General features: G+C 37.7%; 1 protein-coding gene across 1 annotated transcript; it reads left to right on the top strand.

Moving 5' to 3' along the window:
- The first annotated feature begins 1452 nt into the window (after positions 1 to 1452).
- Positions 1453 to 2166, top strand: LOC126796936 (uncharacterized). The gene is made up of 2 exons (XM_050523651.1): positions 1453 to 1485; positions 1546 to 2166. Exons 1-2 carry the CDS (start codon positions 1453 to 1455, stop codon positions 2164 to 2166), a joined length of 654 nt encoding a protein of 217 aa, XP_050379608.1.
- The last annotated feature ends 13585 nt before the right edge of the window (positions 2167 to 15751 follow it).

Raw genomic sequence — 15751 nt, 5'->3', positions numbered from 1 at the left:
CTTGTGCATTTAAATCAATGCTTGAGGAAGCCAAGGCCATGGTTCTCCTAAGGTTGCGATTTAATTCACCAAAGTGTTCTTTGATTGAATATGCGCTTCGTGTTTCAATTATTGATACTTGTTTAGGGTTGTAATAGTTCTAGGAATTTGCATGTCTAATCAAGATGAGTGACGCCATGCTTGCTTACATGTTTCCAATTCGACTTATTGTGCTTATGTGCTACTTTGTTGTTTAACTAGTACGCTTCGTTATGTTGAACTCTTTGTAGCATATGTTTAGGATTGAACGCTTCGTTGATTCTAAATAACTAAGAAGTCTTAACGATTAGATGAACCGCTTCGGACTCTAATTAGAATTGGAATTGAAATGAACTTAGAAATAATCGAAAATACTTGCTGCCTATATGTTGTTCTATGCGTTTCATACATGTTTCTTGAGTAGAATTTGTGTTTTGGTTATGTGATGAATGGTTGATCAATTGTATATAAGTAATTTAAGATTTATTTTACGTTGTAGTTTTAGAATCCAAATCAAATCCCCCAATAACATGATAAGTGTTGAGGCCCTTTTGATTCCCCGGACTGAACGATCCCTGCTTATTCTATACTAACGATGATGTTTTTCAGGGTATTTTATATACGTTCTAACCAACATTCTATCAGAGGTCTCAATTGTGGGATAATAACCCGCAAGGTCGCAAGCATTCTTCTTCACATTTATCTCTAAGGGAAGCAACTCAACCGAAAACCGGTGGCATGTATGAAGTAAAGGTATCAAGCTTGGATGTGCATCAAGAGTTTAAGAGGTTATCCTAAGGCGCCTTATCAAGCAAGGTCTCTTTTTCAATCTCCTAATACTCAACTGCCGCCTCCTCCTCAAATGGATGCTCCTAAATCAAGCATTGAAGATACGCTTGCCAAGGTTTTGGTAAATCAAAATGAGCTTATTCAAAGTGTTAGAAATGATGTGGCCTCCACTACTCAAGGATTGCATAAGATTGAAGCGCAAATGGGGAAATTGGCTAATGAGATGAGAGAAATAATGCAAGGAGAATTGTCTTCCATGACCGAGAAGAATCCACGAATCAACCAAGCCAAGGCCATAACAACTTTGAGAAGGGGAAATATATATGACAGCAAGGTTGCTCCTAATGATAACGATGACGATGTGGATGCACCAACAGAACCTTTATTGAATCCTAAAGTGTCAAGAGTGCCTTCCGGGTTTCAAAAGAAGAACAAGGGCATGGAAGATACTTTGAGACATGATGGAGTGATCTTGGGATATAGTGCTGAGTATTTGAAGAGCCAAGGCAAGTCCAAGACCAAGAGTGACAATATGAGAGCAAGTGGGTCAAGTCTAGTGTGGAAGAAATGCAAGAAGAAGCGCCACTTCCCTTTCCACAAGCGGTATACCAAGAAAAGGCTTTGAGTAAGAAATAGATTAAGTCCATGGAGTGTTTTGATGTGTTTAAGAAGGTGGAGGTCAATATTCCTCTTGTTGATGCAATCAAGACCATTCCTACTTATGCTAAATTTCTTTAGGACTTGTGCACTCACAAGCGGTATAAGAGTACATTGAAGAATGATGACAAGGTTTGTTTGAATGAGAGAATTAGTGCCGTACGTCAAAAGAGGTTACCGCTCAAGCTCAAAGATCCGGGTTCGTTTACTATTCCTTGCAAGATTGGTGAGAGACCATTTGAGAAGGCACTCATGGATTTGGGTGCTAGCATAAATTTGATGCCCTATGGTGTCTACAAAGATCTTGAGTTGAGCGACATCAAACCTATACAAGTTTCTCTCCAACTAGCCGATAGAAGTGTGAGGTATCCAAGAGGAGTTATGGAAAATGTGTTAGTGCAAGTTGACGAGTTGGTCAAACCGGCTGATTTCGTTATTCTTGACATGGAGGATGTTTACCAAGATGATCTCCCTATTATCTTTGATAGAGCTTTTATGGCCACAGCGGGGACAAAGATTGATGTGAAATTGGGTTTGCTCACCATGTCCGTGTATGAAACCACAATTGAGTTCAAGATCTTTGATGAATTAAAGAAGCCTATGAGGTTGCAAAAAGTTTACTCTATTGAAGTGGAGGACAAGATTGATGACTTGGTGGAGCACACTTTTCATGAGACCTTGATGCATTTGAGTTGGCACTAGCACACTCTTCATTTTTGTTTGATATAGTTTTTTACTCTATTTCGTCGTCATCATTGTTGAATAGTCTGTGGTATTCATAATCACTTTTTAAATCAGAGCATCACTTCTGGAAGACTCACCAGAATTTCTCGCTTCACCCAAACATCATCTTGTTCCTGCAAGAGCCCCAAATTGAAAAAACCCTTAAGTTTTGAAAACCCCGAATTAGCGTCTTTAGAAACCTTGACAAGTATCGTCTATGTCAGAAGTTCTACATATTGGCTCACAACATTTATTGGAATTTCCTGTACATAGCATCGTGTCTCCCATTTGTATAAATGAATCATGTAACAGAATGTGTTCATGTTGTTTCATACATTTCCTTTCAATACAAGACTTCGCGCCAATGTTTAAAAAAAACTAACTTTTTCGATAATTTTTCAATCAAACGTCAACTCATTTGTATTTCAACAAGTGAATGTGTTAGATGCTGGTTTAGCTCGTTTGAAGTATTGATGAAAATTTGCACGCGCAAAAGTGTCAAAAATATAAAAGCTAAAAAATCAATATTTTTTATCAAATAAATGAGAAATAACCATAATTTGTGCACTAAAATGATTTCCAACCGTGTTTTTGTTTATTTTTCACATCTAACCAAATTAGCTCACTCTTAGAATATGATACCTTTAATGAACCACTCTCTTTTCTAATTTGTTTATCATCGTTCCTAGGGTTCTATAGAGACGTTCTACCACTACCTAAAATTCATGGCTCTCATATAGTCAAAATCTGAGATGTACACATCAATATATAACTTCCTTTTCTTTTTATTCTTTTATATAATTGAAATCTAACAGAGGATCGGATGAATCAATGCTTTTGATTTTTGATATGTTACTACCAGAAATAATGACTTAGATGACAACAATATTTCATCACCTATGACTACATTATCGTCGTCTTAAGTTATTAGGTGACGAAATTTTCGTCATCTAAGTTCCGCCAACTTAGCGTTGTCACCCAAGTACTTAGACAACGGAATTTTGTTTTTCACCACCTAAATACAACGTAAGTCGACAAATGTAAATAGTTAAACAACTAGTATAATTTGTCACCTGTTTCAGGATGAAATAATTGTGTATTATTGAATGATATATGGGCCTATATATAGGCATTACAAAACCACAATCCCGTAAGATTCGGAGTCCTAATCTATTACGGAGATGCTAATATATCTCCTAACAGGAAACCTATTAGGCTAAGACTCACATAACGGTAGAATAGTAATTCTCCCGGAACCCTCCCCCTTGTGTTGCATGCCTAGGTTGCATGGTGCACACATCGTTGCCTCGGTAAAAACCTTATCAAGCAAAATAAAAACCACTTGGGTAAAAACAAAAGCTTGATCGAAGGGAAAAAGAGCACAACGCACCGTCTACATTTGATAGCATCATGTGAGGTAGACGCCCCCTGAAGTCTACGAAACAACTCCCCCTGATTAGTGTCATAATCATGGAGTAGAAAGAACAACGTATACAACGTTCATTACATGTTTCTCAAACGTAGTCTTGGGCCAATGATTAATCATTAATCTAGCCACACATCCTTAGATCATGCATGCTTTACTTAGCCAAATTTAGATCTTAGGAAACAAGATTTGCATAACAACTCAAAACAAGAGTTTGCAATGAAAATCAAATTATCGGATAGAATGACCTTCACTCACTTAAACGGCCATAACTTCTTCGTCAAAATAGGTATCAGCAAACCGTAAAATGTTCTGAAACCTAGACACCTGTGGCTTTCCAATGACATAAAGTTCACGACCTAATCCTATCTGAGATTTTCACAGTGCTCTTTCGAAGTTGACTGACTTGCAAATTTCCTGACAGAACTGTCCTATTTTGCTAAAACGGCCATAACTCACTCAATATGATAGCTATGAACAAATGGTTGGTGTCCCTGGAAACTAGACACATATTCCTTTCCAATGGTACCGATGTCACCATATTTCATTGAGCGAGCTGTCTTGTAGGTCTCGTTGAAGTTAACATAAGAAACTGGACAGATTTTGATTTGTCACATTCAATGTGTATTTCACAAAAGAATGGGGGAGTAGACAAATGAAGGACTAATTTTGGTCCGAGACAGAACCGTACGCATCCTTTTCGCTACCAGTGTCGACTGCAACACCAAGGCGTACGTTGATATTGCTGGAGCTGTTGGCGGTGTTGGTGTGGATAGGATTTGTGTTGGTTCACTAAGTGTATAACTAAACCCATGTCAAGGAAGCAATGCAAGTCCAATGACAATGCATATGCGCAGAGTTAATCACGTCATAATGAAAGCAATAGTGTCCCAATAGCACTGACATATATGAATCTATAACTCATTAAATCTCTTCATCATCTATACTTAGACGAAATAGAGAATCAAGAATTAGCTTTCATATGAACACATATGGGTATGAGTTCTTGCAATCGATTGTACTATGTTCTCTCGAACATCGCAATCTGATTACATAAGCTCTCCGTGGTCTGGAGGTGTTTAAAGTCCCTCAGGCACTCTCATATTTGCGTCAAGATCCCTTTACAGATATGCAATGACCACTATCATATGCTGCAAATCAGTTTTCATGGACACTACTACTGATCAAGTAGCGGAAAGCAATTATGTCCATAACCAGATAATATAACTAATCGTAGTCAATACTAGGATAATGAGACAATCTTTGTGCCATAAGTTCTGCAAATATCGCATGACTTCATCTTTCTCATTACACTTACGAACAACGACCAACATAACAAGTCTAGTTAAACACGCACATCGTTGATGCTTTACAACAGAATAAGAGCATAAGCGAATACATCATCAATTATGGGAGAATCAATCCATTAAACACGCGCACGCACTGTATACGATCAATTCGTGAGATTTCTATTCTTCTCTAACATCAACAAAAGGAGTATGTAGCGTCCCACAGAAACTTAGCTATTACACATGTTTAGAGAATATCTCTTGATGATGGGCGAAATACTTGTGCCTACGCACTTCGCTTCTTTTTGGTTTTGATTCTAGAGAATAATGGTCTTCCCCTCATCTAGGTAGGAGCCAAGACCGAAGCTATGACCATTACTAGTCCATCTTTGCGTTTGCCGCCCTTGTTTTGTGGTGCAATACCACAGGCACCGACAACACATCGTACGATGGTGCTATCGCCGGCTTCCTTCCCACTGTCAGGGATGGTGCCAATGGTGCTAGGACCAGGTCATATGAAATTCTTTCATATTATGAGAGTTCCAACCTTATCGGCACATTACAGCATTTATGTGCGATCTCGTCACTTTCGCAATATCGGTAAAGTCATTGAGCATCGAATCTTTAACTTTCTAGAGGTTGATAATGTGTTGCACATTTACTCACTTTGAGTAGTGCTGGATCTTAATGAGACATAGTGCCACACCACGTCAATTTCTGGCGTTAAAACCGGAATGGGAGCATTCCATATCTCCCCCTAACGACGAGAAGTATGTCTCATCGAAGTGACCGTCTGCTAATATCGCAGGATAGAGATCTACGGTTGTAGATTGGAAATAGCGGACAAGTGTTGGTGATTCATAAATCATAACTAACCAGAATAATTAATCGTTTCAAGTAGACCCATTGAGATAACTACAATAGAGGCACATAAAAACTTTTAACCAAATAGGTGTTAGTGAAAAGAACGTTGGGACCGTATCTAGTGACCATCTTGTACGCACTACACGCTTGGCAAGTTGTGGGTCTGAAACGAATAAGTGTCACTGCATGCAACATCATTACATATCCTCATGCAAAAATCGGCAGGTTAGTACCCATAACCAAGTCCGAGCTCTGCTGGATCGTGCAATGAATGAACATGAGGAATAATATATTCAACGACGATCCCGGTAGATATGCAAAATGAAATCATCAAAGTCGTGGAGGTGAACTCTCCAACGGTATCCAATCAAATAGATTTGAGAGGATGGGAAGGGTGGTGAGCCCTTAGTATGATGATCATAGCTAAAAACTTAGCAAATGTAGCGTTCATTGTGGAAAGCAAAGCGACGTGTGACCAACGCGTCGATGCTCTTAACCTATACCATAAAAATACCGAAAAATGTCCGCATTCGGTAGGATATAGTCCACTAATGTCACCTTAAATACTTTGTAAGAATGGAATGTTATCGGTTAGAACCTTAGCAAATAAGGACTTCCTTGAAATCTAGCAAGATAACAAGCTTTGCAAAATGAGCGATAGGCATCAGAGATTGCCATGGAGGTATTAGAAAACACGGGAGGCATCACAAGCTCCAATGAAGGAGGCGATGCCGCCACCGACGGCCTGAATGCCATGGAGCCGCCGAGAGGGGCAGGCTCGGCCTCACCGTGTGGAGCATGGGTGAGGTGATCCTCCAATCACTTCGTGATCATGAAAAATAGATGATCATGTGAATTTCAAAGAACTCGAATCATCATATCTGGTTTAAAATGACCAAAACTTATCATGTCAGCAAAACCGAACCCATGACTTAAAGAATCTTGAGTTACATAAAACTACTGCTGCAGGCAAGCAAAGTTATGTCCACAGGCTAACAAAGCTACTGTCTAAGCTTGAAAAAACTATTGTCAATGAAATCTGACAGATTTATTCCACTTCATTCTTAACACAAATATCAAGATGAAAATCCATCATTGGCATGTATGGCCTTTAAAAACTTAGCAAGACACGAAGATATAGAACACAATCTCCGCACCAGATCCGTAAAACAATTACTTGCGCCGTAGGACAATGTGGGTGGTTACGCAATTAGCAAGACACTCGATTTCATGGCGGGACATGCTCAAAATAAAATTAAGAGAGTCAACAATGCGATGAACTTCTCTAGACAATACGCCGTAGGATATTATAAGAGGGGGTATTGAAACAAATGTGCAATCCCATCGAGTGTATCACGTGGCAATAGGACTACATTCTTCAACTTAAAAGTTGGAAAAACATGGTATTGGAGCAGTTGAATACCTAACAATTATGGTGGAAAACCATCCATTTGGTACGGGTGGTCACCAATAATAATAAAATCGTTTGAGCTATGAAACGACTTGGAGAAAACCAGAAAATTAACCGGAAAACCATGTCAAAATAACTCAAAACAGAGTGAAATTTGGACTACGAAACGTAGCAGTAAAAACTATTGGAAATATGCCGGAAAAATGACGAAAAACGACGGAAAAATCGTCAGAAAACTCACCGGAAACTGGCGGCACCGATTTCCGGAACTGGCCGGTATGGAGGCCGGAACTTCAGATCCGACATGGAACGCCGGCAGAAACCGGGTGGCGGTGCTGGAAACACCGTAAAATGGTCGAAAGGGAAAAACAACGTTAATTTTGACATTCCGAGGTACGTTTTCCAAATTTTAAGGTCCAAACAATGTAGTGCTATTGGGGTCCCATGTAACCCAAAAGCGGCCAATTTAAAAACCACGTGAGTTGCAAACGTTGACCATTCATGTTAAGTCAAGGCAAATAAAAGTTTCACGAGATCATCTTGTAAACAAGAAATACGAGAAATTTTATTGAATATGCCAATATTTAATACAACGCAAACAAGCTTCCAATTTCAATAGACGACTTAAGCTAAAGTCGAGCAAGAAACATGGCAATGCCAACGTCATACTTGAAAAATAGTAAGCAGAAAACATAGTCAAAATAGATTGACTAATCAAAAATCCGTAGCAACAAAATCTTGCATATCGAATCGGGCGGAGCCTTAGCCTGAGGCTAAAAAATGTACTTACTTGAGAATGGAAGAATGTTACGTTTCCATCTCCGAAATTCCCTCAAGAAATAGATACCAGTGCCAAAAATGACATGTGTTTCTCGGATGTGGAGCATGCTTCAAGGTCAACTCTGGTAATACAACGTCATTGACGTTTATTGAATAACTTTAAGTGTGTCTCACAGAATGTGTTATTTTTGGGATCTTTTGTCAACAAATAGTGTTGCTTCAGGGTAATGAATTTCAACTCAAATAAATGAGTACGTAGACCTTGAGATTATCGTTTATAGTCATGAGTTTAAGAAAACTCAAACATTCAAATAACAGTCGTGATGGCGACGTATCCATGAGAAAACGAGGGTTGTATAGGTTTCGAATAATCGAAACTAATCAAGTATGTAACCAGAATTAGAAGGGTTGTGATGTATATGGTCACAAAATAATCGATGCATATCGGCGATACTCATGATCGCACCCAAAACAGCGGTGCACTCAGGCGACCACACGAAATCGATATCTTCCCTTTTAAATAATAACGTGACTCCCCTAGGACCGTCACACGAAAATGTCGACTAAAAGGGGAATCATATCCCTCTTTGGTCTCATCGGCGTTATAAGAATGCCGGAAAAGAAACATGAAGAAGGCTAATAGCGCCTAATAATTTATATATATATATATATATATGTTCAAAAGCAGCAACTTTAAGAAAAACATACTTGTTGGTCTACCAAATAAACCGCATAGAATTAAATTGTTCTGCAAATCGATCGCCGTGCATGAAGTTGCTTGATGAATTCATTTTCGATCTTCGTCCGACGACATAAAAATCTTGGGAGGATACGATCGAAATCGTATGTAGATGACAAAAATATGGTCAATCTCGGCATGAATGTCATCACCATAGTACGACGGGCAATGATTTTACCTATACGAGCACGTGAAATATCGTTATAAATAAAAACGTGCCAATGAACATTTAAATAATGAAATAGGGAAAAGGAAAAGAAAATACAGTATGAAGCCCAAAGGGCTATTGTGCTCGGCAGGCCATAGGCCCAAAAGGGTTGAGAAGACGGGAGTAGCTTCTCTTGAGCGAAGAGTTTTCTTGTGAAGTTCGCGTTTCTTGCGTAGATATGCGTGAGGAGAAATTTTGAATCCTTTGATGCGGGGTCTTGCGGGGAAAAAAGATGTTTTTGCTGAGCGACTGCATATGGGACCCTACGGGGCTGCGGAGGCTGCGTGCAGGGGCAGCAGGGGGGTCGTAGGGGCTGCAGGGCAGCAGAGCAGGATGTGGGGTGCAGGGGTCGCGTGCGAGGGCTGCGTGCAGGGGCAGCAGGGGGGTCGCAGGGGCTGCATGCAGTGGTGCGGGGGCTGCGTGCAGGGGCTGTGGTGCGGGGCTGCGCCGACGAGGAGATGCCGAAGGCCGGAAATGACGGCGGCCGACGGTGGAGGAAATAGAAAAAAAAATTCTATGGCTCTAAAAGTTCAGGGTTTTAGGGCAAAGTGCATGATAACGTGTTTCAGGATGAAATAATTGTGTATTATTAAATGATATGGGGGCCTATATATAGGCATTACAAAACCACAATCACATAGGATTCAGAGTCCTAATCTATTACGGAGATGCTAATCTATCTCCTAACAGGAAACCTATTAGGCTAAGACACACATAATGGTAGAATAGTAATTCTCCCGGAACATCACCTTAGTTATCGAAATTTTTTCATTTCTAAATGTAATTCTTATATGAATTTTATTTTTTATATTTTCTATTATACTGTATTTTTTATATTAATTAGTAAATATTAATATGCGATTAATCAGATTATTTGGTACATTAATTAAGTTTCATTAGTCTTAATTGTCCTTAATCTACCGCCACCTAAGCCGTCACAACTCACCACTACATCAACTTGCCACCATTGAAACCACCACTACCGCCACCGCCACCGCCACTTACACAGCGGAGCTCACACCACCGACCGTCCAAGCTCGACGATAACCTAGATCCCAAATCGAGCAAAACCTCCATTCTAAAGTCAGACCAAACCCCAATCAATTTTCAAGCCACCAAAAGCCTAGCCGAGACCCCAAGTTATATCGAAACTCTTTGATTCCTTACCTAGGTATTAGGCTTATTCAACGAATACGACGAGTGCGGTGCCGGAAGCTCTTGATTCAAAATAGTGGGTTTTGGGATCTGAATGGTGAAAAGATTGGGAAAGAAAGAGGAAGAAGAGAAGAGATATGTGTTTCTGTCAATTATAATGGAGGAAGGAAGAAGAGAAGATATTTGTGTGAGAGAGATATGATTTCTGTCAATTATAATGAAGGAGGACGGATATAGAATTTGAGCATTGCAAGGGAGAACTGATTGGTAAAGAAAGAGAAAAGAGAGAATGGATCTGAGATCCGCCGATTTTATGAAGGAATGAGAGATTTGAATTATTGTGATTTGGCTGTGTGTGATGGATAGGGATCGTTAGATCTAGGCCTATCCAACGGCTTATAATCTTGATCCGCACCCTTTCTTTTAATTGGACAGCCATTGCAATCGATCTAGACCTTATCAATATAGAGATTGGACATCCCTATACATCATATACCCTTTTTCCAAAAAACAATATCCCTATATATCCAACTACAATGTACGACTATTTTCAAAATTTCCTACCATATAAATCTATGGCATAAATGCCGATTTGCACTCTAAATTTGGTTGAAATTGTCAATTTGCACCCCGAACTTGCATTTGAGTCAATTTACCTCCTAAACTTGGTAAAAATTACCAATTTGCACCCTAACCGTTAAATTTAACTGTTTCTATCCAATTTTGCGTCACATGTCATGCACATAAGGGGTAATATTTTTATTATATATTTATTCATATTGAATAATGAAATAAATTAATAAAATTACTTAAGAGGAACACTTGCTAAAATGTTTGTTTTTTCGAAACATGTTATTGATTTATATATTTATTATTTTATGTGATACCGTATGTTAAAATATATTAGAAAAAATATAAATAAATAAATACATTGAAAATTAAAAATAAATGTGTGTTCTGAGAGAATTAATATTCTACCATTATGTGTGTCTTAGCCTTATTAGGTTTCCTGTTAGAGATAGATTCGCATCTCTGTAATAGATTAGGACTCCGAATCCTACGGGATTGTGGTTATGTAATGCCTATATATAGGCTTTATTATCAATCAATAAACAGTTACGTTATGTTCTATTACGTCGTTATTATTCTCGTTTTGTTCATCCTCCAACAATGTGTACATATAAAAATATATTTATACACAACACACTATATTTGAATGGGTGGGTATATTGAATATATAATTCAAAGTAGGGTTAAGTAGATAGAAAAAAGATGTAAATAAATAATTTGATTAACAAAATAATCCTCATTTTAAAGAATATTTTTATTTGTTTATAAGAAAAATATAAATAGAAAATGACAATATTACCCCTCATGTGCATGACATGTGACGCAAAATTAGATAGAAACAGTTAAATTTAACGGATGAGGTGCAAATCGGCAATTTTTACCAAGTTTAGAAGGTAAATTGACTCAAATACAAGTTCAGGGTGTAAATCGGCAATTTTTACCAAGTTTAGGAGGTAAATTGACTCAAATGCAAGTTCGGGGTGCAAATTGACAATTTCAACCAAATTCAGGGTGCAAATCGGCATTTATGCCTAAATCTATATATGTCCATACGGAGATGTTCATGCATATGTTTTTTTTTTAAATCAGCATATTGAATCTTAATTAAAAAAAAACAAATATTAATCTTCTAAATTTATTAAAATTTATATGTTAGTCTTAATTTTGAACCTTATCAATACACCAATGTTTCCTTAGTCTTAAATTTCAATGTTTACTGTCAAAATTTATCATAATTAGTTTTAATTGTCCTCAAACATCAATGGAACAATAACTATCAATACCCTATATATATATATATATATATATATATATATATATATAGTCTCTATCCAGAGGGAAGCTTCACTCTGAAATTACAGAAATTTGGATTGAGATCATCCTATGCAAAGCTAATCATTCAAATCTTATCAATTTCTTAAAGAAATTTGGATTGAGATCATCCTATGCAAAGGACATGTATTCTCAATGTGTTCAAGGATTGAATCCAACGAAAATTATGTAGATTAATTCAATCAACTTGCGGACACTTTAAATAATTTATGGTGTTGGTTGATGTGTCGACACGCTGGTCACGTGTCATCACACCATTCACTATTAAAACTAATGTTATTTATGCTAGTTACAAACCCACTTGGTCTCACGGAAAATGACTAAAATACTAGTCTTAATATTGGTAAATTGTAATGCACACCAATCTTTCCGTTTATGGTAGTGTAATTTTTGCATAAACAACTTATTACTCACTAGTTTTTGGCTATCACCTTAATCATTGTAAAAGGAATTACAATCGATAATATCGAAGAATCAAATACTTGAGCACGCCAGGATTGACACGGATCTAGAATCCTTGAGCTCAACTAGATTAACCTACGTGTCAAATTGCAACGCCACATCACATAATGGTGAAGCCAACTAATGTGAATAAATGTTCTCACTAGAGACGAGCATCCAGATAGTCCGCTATATTGCAACTTTGACAAGTGATCTCTTTTTCTGCTAGATATGTGGAATATCACTTTGATGAGACATACTTCCCATCGTTAGGGGGAGATAAGAACAAAGAATGTTCAAGTGGAACGACATGAATTGTCGTGGTTTGTCCCCACTGTGTCTCATCTTGATCTCCACTATTGCACAAAGTGATGAGATCACAGATATTAGCTGCAATTAGGCTTGCAAGGTTCAATGTCCTAAGAAGAGGACATGACGCCACCCAAAATGAATTGGGCATTGCGTTTCCACCATAGATGGTGGCATGTTGGCACCATAAAGTGGCATAAATGGTGTCATAGGCCGTGGCTCTCCAAGGAAGAGGGGAAGACCACCTTATGTTCGATATATACTCGATTAAAGGAAGAAAATGAGTTTGGCACAATTGGATCCATTGATCCATAATCTCAAATCCGCCTTACGAGAATTCCTGAATTTTAGTTATCACTGGGGGACGCCTCAGATGTTAGAACAAATCCTTGAATATATAGAGATCTCTACCAAGTACAAACCACATAAGGATGTAGGATATTGAGTCTTTATATCGAACCATACTTCGTTGAGAAATAATAACGTAGTAATTTTGGCCCAATGGAAAGAAGCGATCCAGCATGAACTAAAGTTCACTAACAAAGAGATAGGTATTTGGGTAGGTGAAGCCAACACCGCAAGTGTAAACCCCTATCATATATCTTTGTTAGGATGCGTATGAGAATTAAGAATATAGACTCACCTTATGGTGTAATGTCTCTCACAAACGCACTGGAATCGACTACGAGAAATATCCTTTTGTAATGGACCATAAAGAGATATCCTCGTAATGGAAGTCATTGCACTCCACTACCTTATCAGTTTGGTAGTTTCCGAAAAACTAACAAATGCAGCTTATGAATGGTGAAATAAGGTATCTCTATGGGGATCGAAATTAATAGATATACATGAAAGTCATAGAACAGACTTTATCCACCCAAGAAATTGTTCTAGATCACGTAGCATTACAAAAAAATTTGAAACGTTCACGAAGTAAAATACTTGATTATCAATAGGGATCAGATGTGTTATGTCATTGCGTATTCAATATGGATTTGCAGAGTCTTTTGATGAACTAAAAAGATGTCGTCATTACAAATCCTAAGTCGAGAATGAAAAAGATCACTCAAAATGGATCTTGAGGACTGTAATATTGATGATTAAACCATCAATCGGCTTTTAAGCACTCTAAAGGTTAAAAGTGAGACTTCCATAGCTCCTATGATCAGTCGGAGTCTTTAAAGATAGATTCTTTTTCGTCTAATTGAAAAATGACGAATAAGTGTTGGGAAATGAGATTCCATATACAAGTGCAAACACGCATTATTGCACTTAACACAATATACTTGACTCGACCTCTCATTCGTTGTATAGCTTAGCATCCACGCAACAACAATACCTAAAGGTTTAGGTTTATAGTCCCTATAAAGAAAATAGAAAACGACATGATGAGAATGAATACTATCCACGTCGTTGCATTTTTGGCGTAAGAAATACGTACCAAATAAAACACATAATAAAATATACAAAAATAATCAAAGCTCTCATGATTAATGTAAAGATCAGGGGGAGGTGCAGACATCAGGGGGAGTCTAGCACATATATATTTTATCTCAAATGTCATAGGTGCGTTGTGCTCTTTCCCCTTCGACCAAGGTTTTATTTTCTCTCATTGGGTTTTGTTACTTGGCAAAGTTTTTAATGAGGCAACATCTTATGCACCATTATATTTTTAAAACTCGGCACAAGGGGGGGTGTTAAAGGAAAAACATCATTAGTGTGCCTTCATTAATGCAAATAAAAGAATGAGTTAATGACGTTTATGGTCAACGGATGTAACGGATCAATCACCATTATGTAGCCTTAATTGTCATTGTAATTACCATTTATTTCTATTGTAAGCTTGACTCCTACATAAAGGGGATTATCAATGAGATGAGTATATTCATTCCATTTTCCCTACAACAGCATATATATATATATATATAGTAGTTATTGATGTAAATTTCCATATTTATTGATGCATATTTAGGGTTTTCTGTTAATATATGTTAAATCAAAGAAACGTCTAATTTTTCTTTTCTGAATTAAAGAATGAAATCAAATTCACCAATATCAATTATAATTAGTCTTAGCTATTTATTCTTTAATTAAATCCATAAATGAAATTAAATTCACTAATGTCAATCATATATCACCTACTCTTAACTTTTTTAAAAAAAAAGTAATTACCCATATTAAAGTATATGCATGTTTGTAAGATTTTTTTAATATGTTAAATTGATCTTTAATGAAATATAACTTAACTGACTTTTTTTTAAATTAGTATGTGTTTAATTAGTCTTTAATTGTCCTTGAACATCAATGAAATGCAATAATAAATTCCGTCATCTAAAGGTGTTGATGGGAGGGTCAGCGGGATCAAAAGGAAGCATAGCAAGAGTATCAAAGGGCGTGTTATGCACCTCTCGCGTGCGGATTGTCGACTTATGAGGAGTAGTCTTTGGAGCAAACAAGTTCCGAGCAACAGATGACATAGGAGGTGCATCCAAACCTGTAAATTGGAATATACCTTCTTGGAGACCAATTTTGGGAAGCTGTAGTAGAGGCACGTGACCACCTGGTTAAGAGGGTTTTGGCTAAGAGGAAAAGATTGGTGTCTGGTGGACTATCATCAGAGGGATCCAAGCGTGAGACATCGATGACATCTCCGCTTGCTAAAGCCAGCGAGTTAGCAAAGCTTGCGGTGACTTCTTCTAGGGACAAGATGGTGAACGAGAGAACGAGGGTACCAGAGGAACGAGGGTACCAGAGGCTAGGATAGTATAGAATAGCACGAGAATTGCTGTTTTATAGTGGTAGGGTTTCAATGAAACCCTATAGGGAGAACGGCGCGGCTAGGTCCTAGTGTTTCCTCCACGCATAGTAAATAGTTTTTCTTCTTATGCTCGTCTTCTTTAGTACTTTTGTTTATATGTAGAGCGTGATGACATTGGTTTCAAACTAGTCACCACCAATCAAACCATACTTCATTCTAGCAATCTAGGTCTTGATACATCTTATAATGACAATTGACAAGTGCGTGAGAAACATGGTGGTG

The sequence above is a fragment of the Argentina anserina genome, chromosome 6, assembly GCF_933775445.1.
Source record: "Argentina anserina chromosome 6, drPotAnse1.1, whole genome shotgun sequence".
Lineage (NCBI taxonomy): Eukaryota > Viridiplantae > Streptophyta > Magnoliopsida > Rosales > Rosaceae > Argentina > Argentina anserina.
This window is presented reverse-complemented; position numbering and strand designations above follow the sequence as displayed.

What these genes read in the sequence shown, in the direction of transcription:
- LOC126796936 (XM_050523651.1), top strand. Translation starts at nt 1,453, where the DNA reads ATGGAGTGTTTTGATGTGTTTAAGAAGGTGGAG. An exon ending in ATGTGTTTAAGAAGGTGGAG is followed by an intron (nt 1,486 to 1,545) that starts GTCAATATTCCT and finishes AAATTTCTTTAG; the next exon opens with GACTTGTGCACTCACAAGCG.